The 18,228-nt window shown below is 45.7% G+C and overlaps 2 protein-coding genes across 2 annotated transcripts; both read right to left on the bottom strand.

Annotated features, from left to right (window-relative positions):
* Positions 1 to 2,078: 2,078 nt before the first annotated feature.
* YPR003C (putative sulfate transporter) lies at positions 2,079 to 4,739 on the bottom strand (the record flags this gene model as incomplete). The annotated part of the gene is made up of 4 exons (XM_031152551.1): positions 2,079 to 2,810; positions 2,859 to 3,381; positions 3,428 to 4,057; positions 4,123 to 4,739. 4 exons carry the CDS (start codon positions 4,737 to 4,739, stop codon positions 2,079 to 2,081), a joined length of 2,502 nt encoding a protein of 833 aa, XP_031002413.1.
* Positions 4,740 to 6,243: 1,504 nt separating this feature from the next.
* On the bottom strand, positions 6,244 to 7,768 carry UPC2_8 (Sterol uptake control protein; the record flags this gene model as incomplete). Its single annotated transcript, XM_031152552.1, has 2 exons — positions 6,244 to 7,467; positions 7,754 to 7,768. The coding sequence occupies 2 exons, from the start codon at positions 7,766 to 7,768 to the stop codon at positions 6,244 to 6,246; spliced, it is 1,239 nt and encodes a 412-aa protein (XP_031002412.1).
* Between the last annotated feature and the right edge of the window lie 10,460 nt (positions 7,769 to 18,228).

An 18,228-nucleotide genomic window follows, 5' to 3' on the forward strand; every position in this document is an offset into this window, starting at 1 on the left:
CGCCAAGGCTGGTGGAGCACCGCCAGTTGGGAATGGAGGGGGAGGGCCTGGTGGACCGGTACCAGTTGGGAAGGGAGCGGTGGGGAAGCCAGTGGGTGCTTGTACCTCGCGCTTTCCGAAGGCTGGAGCGGTTGGGCCAGGGGTCCAGCCAGTGGAGTGGTGGTGGTGGTGGTGATGGGGACCAGTGCCCGTGAAACTGCCTGTTGGGAAGGGGGCTGCTGGAGCTTGGGCTACTGGGGCAGCCAGGCCACTAGAAAATTGTTAACACACGTATAAGATGGGAGTTGGAGTAGGCTTACCCAGCCGAAAGCAAAGCCGCAAGAAAGAAAGTACGAATAGACATATTGAACGAAATCTCGGGTATCAGTAAAGGAGTGGCTAGATACGAACGAGATGTTGTGCCTGCTTCCGAATTCAGAAAAGGAATGGGAGCCGTACTTATACTCTTCATCCCCTACCCAGAATCTCCATCCAAGCAGTAGATGTTAACTCAACGGTATAACTTTCCCGGGCTAGATTACGCGTACATAATCTCTTTAGGTGCGCGCACAAATCACATACATGGTGGATGATAACATCTGCCTTTCGTACACACAATCAACATTTGCCTACTTGCAGATCTTGTCGCTCGGAACTTCAAACAAATTATCCATGCGTCTGCAAACAAGGTATGAAAGTGCCGCCGGGCGGTGAAAATCAAATTCGATCAATCGGACCATGGTATTCTTTAACCAAATTGAAACACGCTCCCTATATAAATTGATTGAAAAGAAATAAGCATTTCAATTCACATGGCGACATCTATGGGCACCAATTGGAATTCGTGGGCACACTCTTAGAGCTGGCGACTTGCCCTTTCCGGCAAATCGGGAGAAAGGAGATTTTAAAAGGACGGGAGATCCGCCGGAGTGTGTGCGAGGGTTTGCAGCAAATGAAACATGAAAGGAAATTTCCAACATGCGCATGGCGGCACGTGAAAAGACCCCCTTTTCATATTATTAAGACGCTAAGCCCCGCATTTTTGAGTTCGGTAGAGAAAATTCTGGAGAAATGAAACCCTAGGTCCAAGTTCTGCTACCATTGCCTGTTCAGGTAGATTAAAGGCAGAAAATGAGAGGTGCAGAGAGCGCGAAAAGATAATTATCCATTGGAGCACATAGGCTAATGTCGTCTCAGGCCAATGTTCTAGACGAAAATTTCCGCACGTATTAGCAAAATCAGAGAAGACAAAAACCAGATCCTGCTTGAACCCTGTTGAATATTGCAGCTTACTGGGCTCTTGTATGATATCTTTAGCTGATATTGCTGATAAACCCAAAAACCGAAGCAAGGAAAGGAGATATTACTTCCTTTGAACTGTACCTGATAAGGAACGGGCAGTCAAGGCCCGTTCAGGACGAGCTCCGAAATAGAAGGGACGAGACAAGCTCCATGTCGTGCGTTCACCCTAGTTTTATCGTAATCGTCGAGATAAAGACTTCCCATAGGACCAACAGCAACTTATTGACAGGGCGTGGGTGGATGCGAAGCCCAGAGTCGAGCGCTTCTGCAGAGCAGAGTGAAAATACACGCAGTAGAAAGTTGGCATCTTGATGGCCACGCGTCTCGGAGTTCAAAGCCTTGGCTACATACTGTAGATGTTATGCATAGCCAAGCCTCTAGGTATAGAATGAGCCTCATCCGAGATGCATGAGAGGACGGGGAAATCGGCGGGAGTGTTAAAATCCGAACGAGATACTGTACCTCTGTACCGTGGTTCGTAGACTGTTCATCTGGTCTCGGCTGAAGTCGACATTTTCTGAATAACTCCTCGTTGGGAATGCTCTTACCTCGAAACGGGATTCGCGCTTTCCTTAATACCTCCCGGGCACTTCTCCGATTTCTCATTTGAATACGTACTTACTATCTTCCGAAAAGATGTAATCATTCATTCGACTGGTGTTATAATTCAGAGCCCTTTCATAACGCCCCGCAATGCTCGCTGAAAGGACTTTGCCGCCCTTTTGTCCGTAACTTCATACAAACAACTAAGATCTACACTTCATTCATCCAGCCCGACAGCCATCATTGCTGTGATATCATCCGCCACCTTCATCACCAGCCAGATTTTCATAACCAGACTCATCGCCTTCATCCTCAGTAAGTCGCAGCGCTTCACCAACATCTGCAACGAAATGATCTTTGCCCCCACAAATTTCAATAATCCCACTCCGGCGGAAAAGTTCGAATATCGGAGTTCCATCAGCTGGGGCCCGAGAGAAAAATACCCTGACCCCGCGATCTCTATAGCCGCGCACAATCTCTTCCAAGACCTGTGTCCCGGAGCCATCTAAGCCCGTCACGCCATGAATGTCGAAAATGATGTTTTTGTTGTGCTCTGGCGATCGAACTCGGGGTAATGCAGGATGTGCACCAGTTGTACCGTATAATTCCAACCTTCGGAGGCGATTCTTCAGATCGCCCGTATTTGCGAATGTCAAGGGCTCGGGGATCTTGACAATTAGGCATCCTTCGATGAATTCTAGTTTATCCGGGTTGTCTTCTGCGTTTGCAAATTTGTTTGTCCCTGGTATTCTCCCTAGGATTTGGATACGTGGCCGAGTACTGTGTTTGATGACGGATAGGAGTGACAAGCCTACCCCAATAGCAATCCCAAGGGTGAGGGAATAGAATATTGTTGCAGCAAAGATTATAATCATGAGCCCCAGTTCTGTGTAACCTCTTATCCTTAGAAAGAATAAGATATCGTGGGGTGCCTCCTCGACAAGGGACCAGGCCACAACAGTGATCATTGCAGATAGAACTGCTTTCTACATGACTGTTAGAGACTGTATGAGGCCGAAACGAGTTGAACTTACGGGAAGATAATAAAACGCTGGCAGCAAGTACAATATGCAAATGATAGTAATGATACTCAGGAAAATGCTGCTCATCGGCGTCTTCCCGCCCGTACTGGCGTTCACTTTGCTTCTCCCGTAACCACCAAAAGCGGGTAGTGCACTGAAACATCCACCAACCAAGTTGGCTACCCCTAAAGCCACGAGTTCCCTGTTGGGACTCAAGGCAATTCCCTGAATGCCATCTTTGCTCTCTCCTCCACCAAGGCTTTTAGCAGCAACAGAAGATTCAAAGAAGCCGAGTAGAGCAATCAGGAACGAAGTTCCCATTGCTTCCCGAACATGTTTCATATGATCTAGTTGGAAAGGCCAATGGAAGGGGAAGGGAGACCCCGTTGACGATTCTACTTTGCCAAGGATTTCGATTCCATGCTGGTCCCAGCGATACTGCCAGCTCAAAATTGCTGATAGTACCACAACGCAAAAACGGTCTGGGATGTATGCAACCTTAGGGTACCGAGGCTGAAGGTATCTCTTCCCTTCTCTGATGAAAGTCAGCACCTCCACCCGTAAAAAAGCAAATTACTTACCTGAAGGTCATAATAATTACAAAACTTACCCCAGCAACAGCTGCAGTCTTGCCAGATATCTCATGGAGGTTTCCAAAAAGGAATCGCAGTTTTTCAACACTGCTACCATGGGCAACTCGTGCTTCTTCTGCCAAATCTGCCAGACCTAACTCAGGTACAAGCTGATCTACCATAATGACAAATCCGATAGCCGAAATAAAGCCCCTCAAGAATGGTCTACTGAGGACGCTATCCAAGAATCCCAGGCGTGTCAGACCAGCAATAAATATCACAGCTCCTGCCATCCCGGTAACAATACCGGCAACTCTAGCATGCATAATATCGTCATTTTCAGGTGTTTGCCCACTGTCTACACTGGAACGAACAACGCTTCCTACTAAAAGACTACCTGCGGCTTCAGGACCAACCACCATTTGCGGGCAGCTGCCAAGTATTGCATATATAAGCGGATTGAAAACGAATGAGTACAATCCATTTATAGGGGGAACGTGGGCAAGGTTTGACGCGTAAGATAGGGCCATGGGAAGGTAGAACGATGCCATAGTGAGAGCAGCTATTAGATCCCCTCGGAGGTGTACCCATTTGTATTGTCGTATCCAGGCGAAGAAGGGGATGTAATAGGCGAAGTACCTGAAAAATGGCAGTACATTAGCTGAATGTCCACGGCTGGAAATTGTCAGACTCGCAATACATACATTGTCCTAGTATTTCTAATGCCATGCTGCTCTGCCAAATAACTAGTCGTGCTCATTTTCTTCTTGTTGCTCGATCCAGACCCGGTTTTCATGCCAACATTCTCGAGGAAGCTCCCAAACATAGAACTGCTTGAACCGCTAGTTTCTCGTGTATTTCTAGGCATTGATCCTCCAAACCCATATCCGCTGTGCCCACTCATCACACTTTCTGGTCGGCTTTCCAGCCGGGGACTGAATGTGCCATGATTGCAAGGCCCAGCATGTGGAGAGCTTACAACCAATTCAAATGGCCTCTTCAACAGCGCAGTTGTCTCTGAGGCCACTCTATTCCCAAAATTAGCAATACCAACTCCATTGTGTTCTGCATCTACAGCGTCGTCTGCCGCATGGTCCGTATCTGGGTGGGTAGGGTATGTATTCGGTGAAGGATTCGAACTGCTCGGTGCGGTGTCTGTGCCCGAACCTTGCCCTATCTCTTCTGGAGATCTAGAGAGAGTATGTGCTTCGCGCAAGCTGCTTGGGATTTGAGGTACGTGTTGTTGAGCGGACTGGCTGATTACTGAGGATGCGCGAGAGTGCTTCGCTGAAGGAGGGGTGTTCGGTCTGCGAGAGGACATGTTGGGGGAACACGGCCCGGCGTCTGATCTACGAATGAATGAGGCATATACATATGTACATAGAAGACGTAGAAGATGGTTTGCTACTGGGAGACACAGTATAGATATCGCGGAGCTGGGTCGAGTTGGTCTGGTTGTTTTTCTTCAGGTGCTCGCTAAACAGAACGGCAAGGATGGGATGCTTTGGAATCCTGCCGATGCCTTGCTATTCATGATTAAGTTTGTTTCTACAAGTAGGCCTGTCATTCCGACCGAAGGGGATAAGAAAATACTCCAGTACAAAATGTCTTATTAGTAAGGTGCCGAGCATGACCCCTGATTGGCTGGTTTTCCAAGCTTAAGCTTTTTTCTAGCAGCACTGCAAGAAGTAGCTTGCTTGACAATGCAAGTATACTTTTGGCACAGCATGTCAGACTCTTATAGTTGGACTGCGAAAATGAATCTCCATTTCCATCTGCTGTTCAACTTTTCGATTCATCAATTGTTCAGCCTCTATTAGTGGTGCATCCAGTGCGGATTATTATGGCTTACAAGACGCTTAGATGGCAATGCTTACAACTACTATAGCATTGATAGCCACGTGAATGATCCCGAGGCATGTCTTTCTTCTCCAACCCCATCTCAACGTTTGAAGGCTTTTATGATACATGCATGGTCTGTTTACATCACCTTTCTCTCCAGACCGCAAGACGTCTGTTATGATGCAACTGCCACAATTAAAAGCCTTGCTAGCCCACGCATCTGCCTCCTCATTATACAGCCTTGGGACGTGCCAGAATCTTACTCCGACTCCCAAGTCATTCAGCTCTACCATTAGCTTTTTCAGCTGTTCGAAATGTACCTTATTGACCACCTTTGCCCTTTTAGCCATTCTTCTCCCACTTCATAATCTAGCTTGTTGTGCCCTCCACCATGTTCTTTCAAAGGTTTACATTCTTTGTGCTGTATCTAAAGACATTGGTGGAGAGAATAATGCATGGAATACATTGTGCGTGGTAAGTTCTCTTCGCTGTATCGTCTCTTTCTACTTAATACTGAAGAAACTCCATCCCCTATAGTCCATTTTATACTTTTTTGCTACTGAGTCATAAGCTATAGAACGGTATTCAAATGGGAAATTGAGATACCTTTAAATTTCCCTTCTCAAAAAATATCTAGGTAAAGTTCCACTGAACCTAAGCAGTACTTCTGGTCGTTTCGCCTAAAACAGCTGGGAGGAGAAAGCACTTCCGGCGCTTCCTGTTTCCGGATTCAATCAACTCCTCAAATCGTTTCTTAATTGTACAGAAATTTAGGCTGATTGAACTTTGAGGAAGAACTAACGAGCAAAGCTTTAACAGTGTTAAGAAACCCTTACTTGCTATCACTCCCACTCTATTGTGTGCCGATCTCTTTATTGGGTTCTAAATTACATAAGCATTATTTCAATATTCTCTTTATACGTAATCTTACATATATGGAACGAATCCTCCTCTTGGTGATTTGCTTCACGTGCAGACCCTATTCACGGGAAGGGAAGGATATTATGCACTATATCATCATCCATGTGGTTGTTGAGCTCGCTCAGAGCCAGATCTTGAAGCGGCCACGCAATCCAGCTCTCCCAAACCTTCCCAATCCTCTCATGAACAGTCTGCAGTAGTTGCCTGCTCATGCCATGCATAAACCAGACCCCATCTACTTGGTTCAAAATCAACGAGTAATGTGCCAGGATAATGAGGGCTTCGGGCTCCAGCCGATCAACCAGCTCAAGAAAGGTTGCGGATACACAGGTAGGCCAAGTCAAAGCCAGCGAGATCGCACTAAGCGGGCGCTCGCTAGTGGATGAATTAAGTATTCCACATGCTTCTTGTATCAGAACAAGAGCCTCGCTGAGCGCTTCGATATCAGCAGGATTGTATCTTGAGGGTGGTGGGTCCCAAAGTTGACTCAAGCCTGTCAACTTCGCGCTTATTTCAGGATCGGCTTTCCTCACTATTGCGGGATACATTGTATGTGTTTCCAGCAAAGGTCCCAACGGGCCATTTGCAATCCAATCCCAAGCTGTATCGAGCAAAGTGTGCACTCCACGCAAAAGGCTAGCCCACGTCGTACTGAATTCTTGCTCAGCAGGTGGTAAAGTTGAGAAGAACAAATCGCTGGTCTGGTGGGAAAATGGCCAAGCGTGAGCAGCGAGCAGTGACGAAAAGGCGAAACAAGCATCGCAGTTGAAAGGTGTGATATCCAGAACCTCGGTATGGAATAATCTCACACCCACGTCGTAGTGAGAAGATGCCTCCGCCCATAACGATTCTCTACGTTCTGGCTGAATATGTGCAAGGTGCAAGGCAGCGAATGATAAGATACCGCGAAGGAGAAAGTGATGGGTGAAGGCGATTTGAGGGATGACGTGTTGCCAAAGTCTTTGTCGATCCGGACATTCGGATATTGTGAGGCAAGTTTCGGTTAGGAAAAAGTGAAATAGCTCGAGATCCATCACCCCAAATGCTTGATTGCCAATCCCGTGATGGGTTTCCCCTAGTGCTACTGGTAAAGTGGTATATTCAGGGGATAGAAAGAAACTGTTTTCGAAACCACCAGACACTACCAGAGAGGATGGAGATTTCGGAGATAGTGGAGATGTTACTTTGTTGTTTGCCGTCGAAGATTTGTCTGGCAGTTCTTCAGAAAATGAGCATGGAGAAGAAAACCTGCTGCAATGCCCACAAGACGGCTTGCTTTCGTCGCACTAAAATACTAATGTCAGACAATTTGATTGTAATCCACAAAAGAATCAGGAAGCCGTCTGAAGATGGCGATGATGGGAGGGCCCGAACAGTGCCCGAAACCCCTTTGAAGGCAATTCTTAACACACCTTTATTTTCCTCTTTTTACCTATATCAAGTCTTAAAGTCAGCATTGCATCTCTAATAGACTAAGAATGATTTAAAGCAGAACAAGAGCAAAGCGATAAATAGGTCGACTTCAAGAGATATATGGGTAGGAGTATTCAACCAGAGAAACTAAGCACCTACATTGTTGACATCCATTTCTAGATTTACGATGAGGTCTCCTCTGACTTAGCAATCCAGAATCTGATTTTGGTGACATTTTCATATTGTTTCTTTTCGACAAAATTCAAGAAGTGACCAGGACGGAGCTTAGGACATGCATCCCAAGATATGCATATGAAAGGCCCTCATTCTTAAATCTCACCGCCGGGATACAAGGATAATAACACGCTGCCACGTTTATTCTAGTGCTTTTAGTAAACAGGGTTGGCTTTGGTCACTTAAGCTGATTCTATAATATATTTATAACCTGGGGCTTTGCACTCATCCTGTGATTTGTAACCAGATTTTCAAATGATATTAAAAAGTGCTGTACCACTCATTCTTTGCGTGACATCTTGACGTCAATACCCCTGTGTACTATACTTGTATACATCCGTGCTTGCAATAGCGATCGTTCTACTAAATTTTTAGTGCTAGTAAAGGACTATTCCGTACGAACCATCTTCGTTAGACTTAGTGCTGAGTAAGATTTCTAGTGCAATGAGGCTGTACAGCCCTATAGGGCTTTAAGGAGCCTAACTCCGAATGCCAGCCAAGCATATTATGAAACTCCGCTAAAATATATCAAGCTGGAATCCACCAAAATGCGCATTTGAAAAAGTTGCAAGGAGGCTTATCAATTATAGGAATCTGGTATTCCATTACGTATGTATTAATGAGAGATGATACGTAGTAAACTTCGAGCTTCACGTGCAGATATTATAAGTCATTTTCTATCCTTAGACGTTTGAATTGTTACCTTTATCTAGCATGGTATTTCAAACCTTTCTCGCCTGCTTCACGTACCTTCCTTTGACTCTTGGCAAACCCCCTATAGCAAATTCTCGCCACCCTAAATCTATGAATTGGGGGCGTACCAGGCGCCACATCCATCCCGAATATCTCTACTGCCAGTACTAGTCATCTTAGAAATCATCAAAAACATCACCTCATGACAGCAACCGACATTCCCTGACCCATAATTTGTGCGTACGTGGTACCAATATTCTGATCTGTACCGATCTGCATAAGGCTCTGCTCTACGGAGCTCCACGGAGCTCCGTATGCCTCTTGGCAACCACGTATTCAAACATCCCAGCCTCAAAGATCGCAAATTGCAGTGTAGGTGCAAAAGCCACCTAATTAACAGGCTATCAGGATATAGAAAGATAACTTTTCGCTTCTTCGGTGGAGTATCCGACGCGATATCCCTACGTAGATTCTAACCATCTAAAGACACCGCACAGAACAATAAAATAAGCAAAGATCTAATCTTCCTTCGGATAGCGCTATCTTTGATTAGCTTAGACGCGAGGTACTTGGCGCGGGTCTCAAGAATCCTGCGTATATAACTGGCTTATAACCCTGGTATAAACCTCTTGAATAGCGGGACTAAACCAATCTTAAAGTGAGACTTCTCGGTTGAAACTCTGTCTCTACTTAAATATCGGCTTTTGATTGGCGTGGGGTACGAAGTATGGAATTATGGAGTAAATATAGTGGGGAGTGTCAAACTTGTAAGAAGGCGAGTAGTACTATATCGTAAGCTGTAACTTTATTTGCACATCAGACGAGTCGATGTTTGGCCCCCACCCCTAGTTTCAAGGTTAAGTGTTTAGTTCTTTTTAGGAGCTTTAACTCTACGGAGTATAACTTAACTCCTACTCCGCGGACATAGTGTATTGTGGCCTACTCCACTTGAAATCAAGAAACCGAGACGTGAAAGTGTATTAAAAGAATACTAAGTCTACAAGATAGTAATTTAATTTTCTATTAAACAATAACTGTTTAAAATATATATAACATAATGCTATTAGCTATGACCTTCCTCTTTTAACTTAAGGGCCTTTAAACCCATATTTGCATCATTCGCGTAATATGGTTTTGTGGAGTAGGCCGCAATACAGTATGAAGAGGGCGGACCGATCGGAGCGACCGCCTACATGTAAATCAATCGTTTCTGGGTTGTTTCTGGGTATGCTTTTCCATATACAGTAATATAATCGTCCACTTATCGTTTCACGTGATAGACGCATGCGACGTTTTCAAGCACTCACGGACTATGAAAAATCCACCTTTTACACTTGTAGGCGGTTCGTCCGACGTGCATTCCCCCCCCCCCTCTTTTACTAACGCGTAGGAGTTAAAGCATTGAACCAGGGGGCTTCAGCTATAAATTTGGGATCCACTAGGCCAAGGTCAAATGACTATCTAAGAAGTACTTTGTAGAAAGACTATGACTTTCAGCCCCTTGTGTGGACATCAGCTCCCTGTGTGAGGTGGACATCAGCCCCTCGTGTGGACATAACCCTTACGTGAACGTTTCTCAAGTCATCCTTTGCAGATATATAGAAAAATGACGGGGGATTCACGCGGGGGGGGGGGGGGATTGAATATATACTTCCGTGTACTCGGGTGGTGTTGCTTACAATAAACTAATTCCAAGGTAAGCCCTCTTTTTATGTCTACGTCAAAAAAATATACTGTCTTCTAATTTAAAAGTCAGTAAGTGCTAGGTGCACAGATATCTGGTAATTCAAGTATCTAATTTCACGTGGTATGATTATGTGCTGCAGGTCTATCAATGTGTGTGATTCGCAATGAGTTCCTCATTTGACTTGCTCCACCCAAATGGGCTAGACTGATTTGATAGACCACCAGGCCATTAAATTAATTGAAGAGTATAGAAAAGCACTTATCCTCATTTATCATCCTACCGCAGCTGCAAATAATCTATTATTAGCATTGTGATGCTGGAATTGAATAATCGTCGGCCATCCCTGAGTCTCCTCGCATTGAGGCCCCAGTTGAAACATGCGGTATAGGTAGGCGGTACAAGTAGTGGCAGATCCCCTTGTGGTTTGTTGGGACGATTATGTAAAAAAGTAGCCTGTAGATGCCATTTGGGATGTGGATCGATATTTCATCATCTGACGAATCCTGGCTCTGGACTTTTGGAGATGAAATCTGGAAATCAGTAAAGAGGGTGGACACCTTATCGAGGTAATCGGTGCCCCAAGCGGGAGATGTCTCACTCCCTTGAACGCTTGCTGTGTCAGGTTGCTCTCTCAATTATCATTTTCCAGTTGAACATGTTCAATGAAACTGCATCTATAAGTGTCCATCCAGACAAGTTATATGGATATCCTCGTTATATTTATTCTTTCAGCGAAAATTATTATATCCTGCCAAGTCTCCTAGTGGGCGTGTGCGTGTGCAAGACAGACTGTTCAAACATTATGCCGAGATGTTCTCTGGTGCCCGCCGCGCCTCCTTTGGTACATGTACCACGCAGATATAAGCAGTACTGTCAAGGGAACGGAGAATATCCATATCAACCAGACTGATCCGAAACGCCGAATGCTCCCCCAGCTCCATCGACACCTTCCAAGTAAAAGAAAGGCGTGCTGAAAAGGGTCTATGCACTATCAGTCTATAGCGCTGAAAGTGTGCACTTGTGTTATCAACTTACGACCACTGCTTCAAAGGGAAGAAAGACTAGGCCCATGAGGGCAATACTCTTCATGGCGTGACTATCTGCTTTCAGGACCTGGGAGTCAGCTTGCGTCACAAGGTTAAATGCCTACAAAGCTCGTTAACGCCATCGACACTGTCAACATGTTAATTATTTACCAGATTAATTATGTTCTTGGTTCTCTTCTCCAAACTCTTCAACCGCAAACTCGTGGACGTGAGCATCATTGTTCGGTGGCGGAAACCAGCTTTTATCTCGCGAACAGCAGTTACGCTCACCGTTGACCCCTCGGTGATCCGTTCATGGTGCTCTTTCACAGAGCCCAACGTCGCTACTACACCTTCGACAGCTTCTAGCAGATATATTTCATGCCTCGCCAGCATATGTAAACCAACGAAATCCAGACCATCGGCAGCATATCCCGACTGTCTCGCCAACCTGAGAATTTTCTGGAGGAGAAGTAAGTGTTTACCTCAACAATTTGGGTCTTCCGATTACTTACATCCTCTTCCTGCCCATACACAGTAGCAAAATCCCAGGCCATCGTGTCAATACGAGCATACAGTCCTTCGAAGACAATATTGAGGAGACAGTATGGATCCTCCATGATCTCTTGCCAACTCATGTTTCTAGCCGCGGCGGCGAACATTTCGCGCAGTCCCAAGGCTGCACCTACTGAAAAGGCAATCAGCGTAACCTCAGAAAAGCCGCCTGTCTGACTCGGCTTTATTTTCAGGCAATACGCCGAGCGGGCCCAGGTGAAGTTAGCTTGACTCAGATCCTCTGCTACTCTCCTGTTCTTATTCACAATTCGTTTCCCTCCATCTCTGGTCGTTTCTAGCTCAAGGTTCTTACACAAGAAATGGAACCAAACATCTCACAACAGTTAGTACACATCTGCTTTCGGCGAAGGGCAGATGTTAGGTCTCACAAGTAGAGTTATGCATATCCTGCGAGCTCCCAAAAGAACATGCAACACTGTGTACTCTCTCAGAAACGAAAGCTCCGGGAACGGAGTAATGCCTAAACAATCGCAGAAGGTCTTTGAAATCCAAAAAATTATTGCCCCCAACCTTAATACGGTTATTCGGCATGTCGAGAGGTGCAAGGCTGGTAGCCGCACCAGCATTAGCAGGAACAAGCAAGAACAAGCTGGAAGGTGTGGTTTCTCTAACTTACACAATCCGCACAGGGCATGGGGGCCGGTTGGCAAGCTCCTCCATGCGGCTTTTTGGCAGCGGGAACCCGTGGTCGACATCTGTTGTCTATGAGAATATCCAGCTTCAAAGGTCGTTGGACTTACTCTCGGGCCATTCGAATCCAGTGAACTCAATGGGTTTATATGAGTTTGTTGGATCCTGGACTACCCGACTTTTGAAATCTTTATAGACAAGCTGGTTTCTCCAGCCACTGTTCATGATGAACTCTCAAAAATCACTTCAAGAAACCGAAGAATACTGATAATCTGTCGCAATAGTCTACCGCAGAGGAAACAGTTGATTGCGAGGCTCTGCTGAATGGGAACAGCATAGCCTTGAAACTCTGGCAATGCCGTCGCATGCAGCTTGATATGCTACCGTGCCGTTTTACCCAAGCGAGGCACTTCACAATGATAAGCTGCATAAGTCAGCCTCCACCAGCTGATCAGCTAATACAATGTGACCCTACATGTGTGTTTGGGTGCTTCTGTTTCATAAGTACAGCCTATCGATTCAGAACTACAGGAGCAGTAAGTTGCTTTCCCACCCGTTGTGCATGAGGCTGAAGTTGAACATGTTATCAGTTTCTTTTAAAGTTTTTATAGTCTCTGGACCAGGCCCCCAAAATTGTTCCTAAATAGAGGCAGACTTTCCCAGTCTTACCCCCCACAAGTCAAGTATTAACTAAATTGGGGTCCGATGCTGGTACCGTGTAGTACGGTCAACGCCCAGTTTATATGCTCATATTCCCGCACCTCGCACCAAGGCTGCATAATAGAGCGGTATGTTACTAGTAAGCGTAGCACTTGGAGGGTTACTTCGAGGTTATATATAAGTATTTATTCTATATTCTCGTGGAGCCTCCTGGATTATGAAAGAGGCTCTAAGGCTCAATGGCTGATTTCTATTCTTGACCACTCTACCTCGAAGAGAGAAAGATATATATATATATATGTATGTCTACCATGGAAAAGAAATCAAAACAGTGCTTCTTTTAACAAGACTTTCTCCTCCAAAAATTACCTCGAACATTACACTTAAATATTCCAGACCAAAAGACAGCAGCTTTCATGGTAAGCTTGCATACTCTTCATTCAGGTCAGACACTTACAGGTAGCAAGTCTTCCTCTGGAGGTTCTTCTGAAGACCATGGAGGCGACTTTGACCCGTTTGCCTCATCTTTAAGACCGGCAGATCACACCCAAGTAATTGAAAGGTCTTTTGAATTAAGTTCTTGGCTGACTTGTAAGGTTCAAGTAAATCGTGCTTTTTAATCAAGTCCTATGTCTCAAGTGTCATTTTCACCCGGCATGCCTCAAATAACCCGCGTACCAGTCGGTCGCAAGACCAACCGCACCGGTGTTATCGGCTCTGAGACCCCTCAGAGTTTCGCATCTTCTTATGTCACTAAGGTTTGTTATTACTACCCTCTTGATATATGCGGTCAGCTAACGTATCAGGTTGGGTCGACCTCCTCATCTAGTCAACTTGGCAGCCCTTATACGCCGAGCACCGAGGTCAGTGGGTCAGCGAACATCGCTAGCCGTCTTCGTAAGTTCTTTGGTTGATTGTATGTGAAGCACGAGGACATAGACATGCACAATGTGGACTTAGAGGCGAGTAAGGAAGTGATTGGGAGCCAACAGGGCGATAAAGTACGTAGGGAAGCTTACACTCGTTATTGAATAGAAATCTGAATCCCACATATTTTTACCAGTGATACTATGTGCGAATGACCACTAACTTCTTTTCAGTTCGCTGTGCCTCGGGCGTACCTTGAAGGGTACTTAGGCAACTTCTTCACCCGCAATTCAGTATATCAACTGGTTCACTCGCCGCGTTCCTTCAAAAATGCTGGCATTATCGATGTCTCGGGAACTCCATCGGAAAAGAAACACATGCATCAGGACGTTTTTCGCCGCGTACATCGTGGTGGGACGTCGGACGATAGGTATCTCAATCCTGACAACGGCCGCGTGGAAGAACTTATTGTCCAGAGCACAGACAAGATCTACCGCGGACCTAGGAACTCAACATATAAGCGGACATTCATTCGAAATGTAGCTCCTAAAACCCTCAGGGTTGCTGACTGGCCAATGAATCATCTCGACTACGGACCTCAAACCCAAAAGCCCTGGGCACTGTTCCTCATGATAGTGAAGTGGCCAGTTACGTGCTGTGCATTGTTCATTATTGTATGTCAATTGTGCATTCGCATTCTTCCCTCCGTTTTATTCTTTCCGCGTACTACGGCTCTAATACCCTGTTCTCAGATTGGACTTCCAGGTGTAGCATCCACCGGTGAAGTGGTAAATGGGGGTTGTTTTGCTCCCTTCCTCTATAGGTATTGGGGGTACTGCAAAATTCCCCGCAATGCCCTTGAAGCAAGCGTCAAAGCTACAAAGTCCCCCAAGGCAAGTAGAAAGATGCCTAACAATCGCCTCCTCGAACCTAGAACTCTTTGTTTCTGCACTGGGCGGAAGTGTTCCCTCGAAGACCCCAACTTCCCCGGTCTAGAAATGGAAATGGGCAAACCTCAACTAGTATGCTTATTCTCATACCAAACGATTGTTTTCCTCTAGGGAAGCTAAGGAGCTGGGGGCTATTTCAGGAGCCCATATGCCGACTCTCGAGTTGGGTCCTAAGCTCCTCTTCTTTCTCTAAGCACTTCACTTTTACTTTGCTAATCCGCTATGACAGGTTTCCAAATGGAAAGAAGAAAACCATACTCAAAGATGCCCGGACTATGTCTTCGTCGCATACTCATCTGAACATTTCCAGGACAGTTCTATACCCGATCTGCTAGCACTCCATAGTCTTGCGGCAAAGGCAACAAGAGAAGCGGGTGTTGCAGCTTATTGGGTAGGAGCAAGCTGCATAAAGAAAGCTTGGCTTGAAGAAGATGTATTTCGGATTAGTGACATGGTACGAGGAGCTCACTCTTTAGCCATAATTGTTGGACCCGAGGTCAGAGATCAAATGGAGTCGCCGCTCCAACAGTTCGGCAAGCGACTCTGGACACTCCCCGAAATCTTACTAAGTACATCACATCAGCCTATTCAGGTGTGGCATCGAGGGAACCACAATTCCTTCAAAGTTTCGAAGACGCAGCTTTCATCTCTAGCGTGGACTGACGTCCCAACAACCAGGCAACTTGTTGATCATTACGCGGGCAATTTGACCTTGAGTCGCTTGGAACTAGTAGTCATTGGATTAAAAAGTCTCTTTGCTAGAAAGACGACTGAACACTTACCTGTAAGTAAATTTCCGGTTCTCGGTTATGGATCACTCGCCTCTTAAGACTGACGAAAGTATAGGGGGATCACTCATATGCACTCATGGGCTTGCTCCGTCGAAGACCAAAGATCGACAGCACCGATACTGGCTTTCAAGCCTTGGCACGACTTTCTCTCGCAAACGACAACGACCTGCTCCTTGAACGTTTAATGTGTGTTATGCCACGCAGCCCCGAACAGCCTTGGTTTTCTCTCAAAGATGCCTACGGAGTCAAGCTCTGGGACATTATTCCAACGTGCCAAATCTCTGGAATTTGCGAAGATGATACTGTTCTTCTGGATGGCGCGTTCGGAGCGACCATTCACTGGGACAGATTCCGTAAAGTAGCAAATGCCCGGAGAGCATGGAGCTGGAAGCGCCTGGCATGTCAGACAGCGCTCCATGGAGCTCCATATGTTGATTTTGGGGTCCATTTTGCTGTCTCGTTCCATCGATACCCAGGAGTTGCTCAAAGGCGTCAGTACCAGCTTTGGCGGACTTAACACATTCTACAAGGACGTCAACAATATTTACAACAACCTCGCATCAGAAGTAAGAAATCTCGCGCCAACAGACACTACAATGAAAGCTGCGGCCACCTCAGCAACTGCCTCTTTACCGTTCAAAATAGAGTCAGCAGCTGCCTCTTTAGAATCCCAAGTAGAGTCGAAAATTGACTCCAAAGTTTTCGCCTTCGCCGATAAAATTTACAGCGCCGCGCCTCAAATCCCAACCCCCATAGTGAAACTTGAAGCTGCTGTGGTCAGTGCAAACAGATGGGCCGTACTATTTGAAGTTTTCAGCATTTTCTTAATCCTTCTCGCAAGTTTTATCTTTCTGTCCACTCCATATCTAACTCGAATGCTATATCGAGGGAAATTTTGTAAGTGATATTTCTGCGAAACACAACCTTGAGGCCACTCAAAACCGCTAGATCATGTCATACTAACTTTTCGTTAGGGGGTACACAGTCCTGGCTCTTCGGCTTCGAAGGGTACTTAGACATCGAAACCATTGAGTCACAAATCTTCGGCTCCAAACTAGGTCGCCTGCACTGGAGCGAATACGGATCAGCCCTTTCACGCCACAAAAGTGATCAGTTCGGTAATTGTGAAGGTATTGATCCGACAACAGACCCAGCTGTCCACCAAAAAGTCAAGGATGCCATCAATCCGGCTCCGAATGCAATGCGTGTGTTTACACTAGTGGACACAAGTATGATGACCGTAACATTGTTTGAAGCAAAAAGACCTCCAGTGACAGTGTTGCTTTGCGCTCAGGAAGGTGGTATGCAACGGGCTATTGCATGTTCTTATGATTAGACTACTGGGACTTGCTACCGAGAGACGGTGCTGAGGATGGCAACTCCTATCTTAGAGCAAATGTCGAGGGTTCCAAGGGTTAGATTCGGGATGAAGCGGAAGAATGGACATGGAAAGAATTAGCTATTTGTTCTTGGAACCTACTTATGTGCTCAGACTTATAGAGAATGCGCGTGGTGTTAAAGGCAAATTCACACATCAATACCTATATCTTGCTTTCATCCTAGTTGTGTTGTCTTGTCGAGATCCGCTTAGCACCTTTTCAAGAACATACATAATGATAAACTCATGAAAATTGCAATAGTCATCTAGCATATATCTCTAGATAATATTCCAAGTATATAAATATAGTATTATATTCTTTCTCTCCTGTAATACAATCTGCATCCGGAAAACACCTCTTAAACTGGAGCCTACTATATAAAGCTTTGTGCCATCGGTCTAGATGTATCTTCAAATGAGAACAACTACCAATCACATCGCATTACATCATCGGGCACCAAATCCCGGCAGTTCGAAGCGCATACATCGGCAGAGCCGAGTTTCTTGCCCCCTAATGCTGCATACTCCGTAATGAATCGAAACTAGTCTAGACCTCTCAAGAATCCTTACACCCAATACATAGGTACTTAATCCTCCGTACTATAACAGCAGCCTTCCAATAATCCCCTTATCTTCCCATATACCATAAATCCCTGCATCTACGGACGTATACACGGAGTCCTCGCAGGTGAAAGGGAAACCTCCTCTTCTTAGTAAGGCTCGGTTCTCGGCATGTGCAAAGCCCTGATGCACGTCACGCCTGTCAAGCCATCTCCACGCAACTTCCCCTTTGGCATAATGTTAAGTAAGGACCGGGATGGGTTATAATACCTCCGTACGGCGCGTCAGCGTAGGTACTTCGTCACAGGCCAAACTGTTACGCCAAGAAGACCAGGGAAAGGGGGCCTTGCTTTGGTGCGTTTACCACCCTTCTTAACGCCCCTGCTATAGATTTCTTGGCGCAACAGTTTGGCCTGTAACGAAGTATTTTGACTTGTATGCGGGGTGGCGTTACTAAAGAGGCAGTAGGCAAACGGAGTAAACGGAGTGGTTCCTGGTTTGGATATATAGGCCTTTACGTCTGGGGAGGGATAAGTAGGTGAAGTAGGTTATATAGGTAGGTATTGATACCTGTCTTTTTGA

This window comes from Lachnellula hyalina, assembly GCF_007821495.1.
Source record: "Lachnellula hyalina strain CBS 185.66 chromosome Unknown contig00170, whole genome shotgun sequence".
Lineage (NCBI taxonomy): Eukaryota > Fungi > Ascomycota > Leotiomycetes > Helotiales > Lachnaceae > Lachnellula > Lachnellula hyalina.